The sequence below is a fragment of the Blastomyces gilchristii genome (assembly GCF_000003855.2).
Source record: "Blastomyces gilchristii SLH14081 genomic scaffold supercont1.47, whole genome shotgun sequence".
In the NCBI taxonomy this organism is placed as follows: Eukaryota; Fungi; Ascomycota; class Eurotiomycetes; order Onygenales; family Ajellomycetaceae; genus Blastomyces; species Blastomyces gilchristii.
This window is the reverse complement of record NW_003101636.1, coordinates 67,933-72,751: the sequence shown is the minus strand read 5'-3', so window position 1 is coordinate 72,751 and position 4,819 is coordinate 67,933. Positions and strand designations below refer to the sequence as shown.

Below are 4,819 nucleotides of genomic sequence, written 5' to 3'. Positions count from 1 at the left end.
GAAACAAATTCCGGTCCAAAAACAAAAACCATGAATATATTTAAGGATAAGAAGGGGGTATGGTTTTTTTGGAAGTGGGCCCAAAAAAAAAAAAAAAAAAAAAAAAAAAAAAAAAAAAAAACCAATAGAAAGAAAAAATAATGAGTAAAGAAAGTAGCAAGGCGCGGAAAAAAAAAAAAAAAAAAACGAATAGAATAAGAAAAAGAAGAGGGCTAAACGAATGTCGAGAAACGAGAGTGGGTAAAATGAACGAGAGTCGAAGCGATGCCGAAGCACCGATATAATGATAAAAACAAGTAATTAACAATGTAGAGACAGGTGGATGATAGAAGAAGATGAAGAAGAAGAGAAGGCGGAGAGAGGATGGGGCATGAAGAGACGAACGAGCGAGAAGAGGAGGGAGAGGAAGAGGAAGATGAAGTTGGAGATGAGCAGGCGAGAACGAAAAGGAGAAGAAGAACAAGCGGCGAGTGTGGTATTATTGGCCGTATTCCTGGTATTGAGGTAATACTGACGTATCATGTACTGTACTGTATATACGAATACAGATCCCCCTTTGCCGCACCTCAGCTCGGCAGTTGTGAGGTGATTTCTGGCCAATCCATCCTTTGATTCTTCTGGATGCGGTTGACTATTTATTCAGAAACAGTATCAATTACTTTCAAGCACCTGCCCTGGCTGTTCATGCGCAGAAGATATTGTAATCCTTCAATTCTGATGCCCCTAGTAAATTTAAGTGTTCAGTCCGTCTGGGTATGGATGACAATACCCATTCTGCCAAGTAACTACCATTGGAACTTCCTGGTTGGATTGAGCAGCGATAGTCACTTAAACAGCTCACTTAAGATTCACAATTGAATATCTGTACAAAATATTTGATGTCATTGATGGAGTGCTAACTTCTTCATTCCTGAGCAGTAACCTCCACCCTCAATTTGCCTACATATCACCATACCTTACTGGCCAGCGCCTCAGGGGAAGAAGCCAATAAACAGGGTCAAACTCCCTGTCAGCCGCGATGGTGCCTGGCTTATACCTAGTTAATAGTTAGTTACAACCTAGCGTTGTTCTTTTTATATTTCAACATTTCTCATTTATACGGCGCGCTTTTCATACGAGTTTACATACTCCGTACATACTCCGTACATACGAAGTTCCATCCCGCCGACCTGAGGCTTCAATGTTTTTTATATGCCCCCTTTGTGGGCCTGACTTATTTCTTTACCATCATTCTACATCTTCGACAAAGAATATCCACCGCTTGCAGCTGGGGAATAATACAACCTATCAAATGCGATATCCAGTGCGCTATCTCTCCTAGCGCGGTGGTTCCCAGGCAAGCAGGCCCTGTTTCAGTGTCTGGTGTACCACTCCTAATAATCATCACACTCCGGCATCAAGATATTTATATCCCTGAGTGGATCCGCTCGAAGGGCCCGAGTTTCGATTGAGATGTTTTGTAAAAAGAGCAAAGGGGCCCCTCGTTCATTAAAGAGCAAATCCAGAGCGTGCTAAAAAAGCTCCCTTGAGAATGGCACCGCCATCAAAAATTTCATGCAACATCATTCAAATCAAATACCTTTAAAATTAACCTTCCCCCCCCCAAAAACTCACTTGCAGCAATTCATACATATGCAGGCGCTGATGGCGGCTGTGTGACAGACTGTGACCTAGAACGTCTCCCTTGTCTTTTCCTCCGTCCTAGATTCCTAGTTTCTGGGGTGTTACGGATTAATATATGCGTTGAACGCAGCAGCAGCGTATGCCAGAGCGGGCGACCGTGCATAGGATGCCTATGGGTTTCCTGTCCACATGGGAATGTGCTCGGACTGCATGTGCATGCTATCTATGTATGTGATGTGTCAAAGGCAAATCTGCAAACATGATATTCACCCGCCCGATCACCATGCCATGAAAAGAGGTTTCACGTTCTGCATCATGGGTCCCTTAACAGAAAATCCTCTCCAATATGGTCGGTGGCGGGCTTCTCTCTAGCTATTTCAAAAAAAATACTTGTCTAATAGTAAGGAGAGGAAGCAAAGAGTCGAAGGGCCACTCAATGCGTGACTGACTGGCTGGCCCTTGACCTGGAGCAATACCTATAGAAGCCCAACCCTGTCAGATACCACAGGATATCACGAGCAGAATATCAGAATGTCGAACATACCTAGGCAGATATAAACAATATTCAAAACATCTCATGACTGCTCTACCCTTTCTGCCCCTTACATCACACTTCCACAACATAACAAATCTCCTCTGCACCTGCGGTAACTACTCGAAACAGCGTGCCGAGAACGGATGGTTTGTGCAAGCGTCGTCTGTGCTGGTAATATCTCTACCCCCGCCATCAGCTTTTCTAACGAGAACGGCAAAATGCCCGTATCTACTCTGTAGCTCCGTTGGAAAGAAAGAGCTTCAATCAGCAGCTGCCCGCCAGGTTTACCTCTCGCCAAAATCTCATCTGCTCTTCTCGCTCCTCTATTTTAGTTTTTCTGGCTTGCGGGGAAATGGCATTCATGCATCTCTACTATATCCCTTCCTCATCGCGGAATGACATAAACGCGTATGATAGTAACCTCCTCCCTGTTATTTTCTTGTATCAGTCACTACGAATCAACATCGATCATCGAGAAAAATGTCGTTTACACCGTTTTTGTCGTGTGGATTGATCGCGATGCTGGCTGGTTGTTAGCTCCGCTACCGTACTTACTAGACAAGCGTTGCTCTCATGAAATTCTCGCTGGCATCAGTTGACTACCATGTATGTTTCTTTCGCATCACTACATACCTATACGCCACACAGGGGGGGGCTCTGTATCACAAATCCCTTCATAAAAGGGGGCAAAAATATCGATCGCAGTTGCAAACTCGTGAGAAAACTTGGACAACGCATATCCATAGCGTGGCCACCCGTTACATGAATTCTTTTTCGCAATGATGCTAGCCCATCGCATTTTAACAGATGATGGTATGTATGATAGACGGGAAAAAAGAGGGAAGAGCGTCAAAACAGTCTCGCTGTTGCCCATTACCCTGGGTTCTGGGTGGGTCTGTATTTATATATGAATGTGTGAGATCGGCTACATCCACATCTTCAAATTTGGGCATTCAGGGCGGGGACGCGGGTTTTTGGCTGTGTCTAGGATTGTAAGGCGATAATACCTAGACGCCTATTAATGATTGACATGCTTCTTTGAGAAACCCGTGACGTCAATATACGCATTCGCCCTACGAATCTTCGCTTGAGCAGTTTCTAACCATCCTCCCGTGGCCAGACGTTGCATCACTAAGTGGTCTGCAGTCTTGCGTACCTGACTTTGGCGAGTGATTGGATATGTATCAATTAGCCCAATCTTCCGATCTTTTCAATTCATGCATTCCCTTTCGTTGTCGTTTACCAGCCACGAGACAGCAGGGGCTATAGAGGCAGGGAGCTGCGGCGTGTGATGCGCAGTGCTAGATTGACAAAGAGAGATCAGATGTTTTCCGCGAGCAGATGGGTCCCAGTCAAACGTATCGGCTGGTAAAACGGCTTTCATCGATAGGGATTGATTGCACACACATATGTGTCTATCTATCTATGCGGTGTGAATTTGAGGAATGGATGCGAAAGAAAGCAAACAAAGGCAGGCAAGTAGGACCCTGCACCCTGAAAAACGGGTGAGACGACACTAATTGGACGTTTTATTCTGATGCTCCTTTCTCGTCCTCACCCTGGCATCACCATCTCAACGGATTGATATGATTCCACATCCAGTAGAAGGACATCGGCGTAGACCGAAATTGTTCTCAGTCAGATTAATCTATGCTTTAAAATCCTTCATTTTCTAGTCTGCTGTCTCAGGTTTCATTTCAGCAGTAAGTAAATTGATATGTTCAGAGAGCAGAGCTGCCTTCTCAATATTCTGAATCATGAAACATATTCAAGATTTGAATAAAATTTCAATCTTCTTTTTCTCTGTCAGCTTCTGTTAATTAATTAGAGAATAAAAGTATTATCAAAATTCATTATCTTTTAATAAAAAGTTTATCAATTTTGACTTTTTCATCTTCTATTTTAACACTCTTTCAATTTTCTTTTATTATTATTTATTTACAGTAACACTTTTCTTCTCTCTTTTTTTATTCTACTCTTTTACAGAGTCTTTTTCAAGTATTATAATGTGTTTTACAATCTGTTTTTATATTATAAAGATAAGTTGTTTTTATTTCTTTTTTCTCTCTTTTCTTTTCTTCAAATCATTACTAATTTCAAGCTAATATGAAAAGTATTAAAACACTCTTAGAAATTCTCAAATTGAAGAGTATAAATTAATTAAATTTTTAACAAATGTAGAAGAAATCAAATTATTTTTTATTATATTAATTACTTACTTTTTCTTATAAAACAGCAGTTATATCTCTCTTCTTTTTTAATTAAATATAGTCTGAGAAAAGCAATTGCTGTGTTAGATTATAATACTCAATACACTCTCAGTATACAGAGCTGTATATATACAGTGTCTGATGAATTAATAAGTTATATAAGTTATATATCAGTGATAACATCTCAATGAGAACTGTGTAGTGTAAGAAAGCTGCAATTCTCAGCTATATATATAAAAAGTAAATCACTGAAGTAAGTGTATATATATTGTATAAAAATAACACTTTTTAATACAAAAAATGAGAATTTGAATAGATTAGATGCAGGCATTGCTTATACTGAAGATAATATTAATTTTATCTCAGATTTCTGGAATTTAGGCTGTGAATCTGAAGTCTTTGATACTGAATTATTTGTAATAGTGAAAGCTTTCAAACTTATTGAAATAAA

At 40.5% G+C, this 4,819-nt stretch overlaps 1 protein-coding gene across 1 annotated transcript; it reads left to right on the top strand.

The window, feature by feature from the left end:
* The first annotated feature begins 1,164 nt into the window (after positions 1 to 1,164).
* BDBG_18037 (uncharacterized protein) lies at positions 1,165 to 3,897 on the top strand. Its single transcript, XM_031725627.1, has one exon. The coding sequence runs from the start codon at positions 2,201 to 2,203 to the stop codon at positions 2,555 to 2,557; it is 357 nt and encodes a 118-aa protein (XP_031581438.1). The 5' UTR covers positions 1,165 to 2,200; the 3' UTR covers positions 2,558 to 3,897.
* The last annotated feature ends 922 nt before the right edge of the window (positions 3,898 to 4,819 follow it).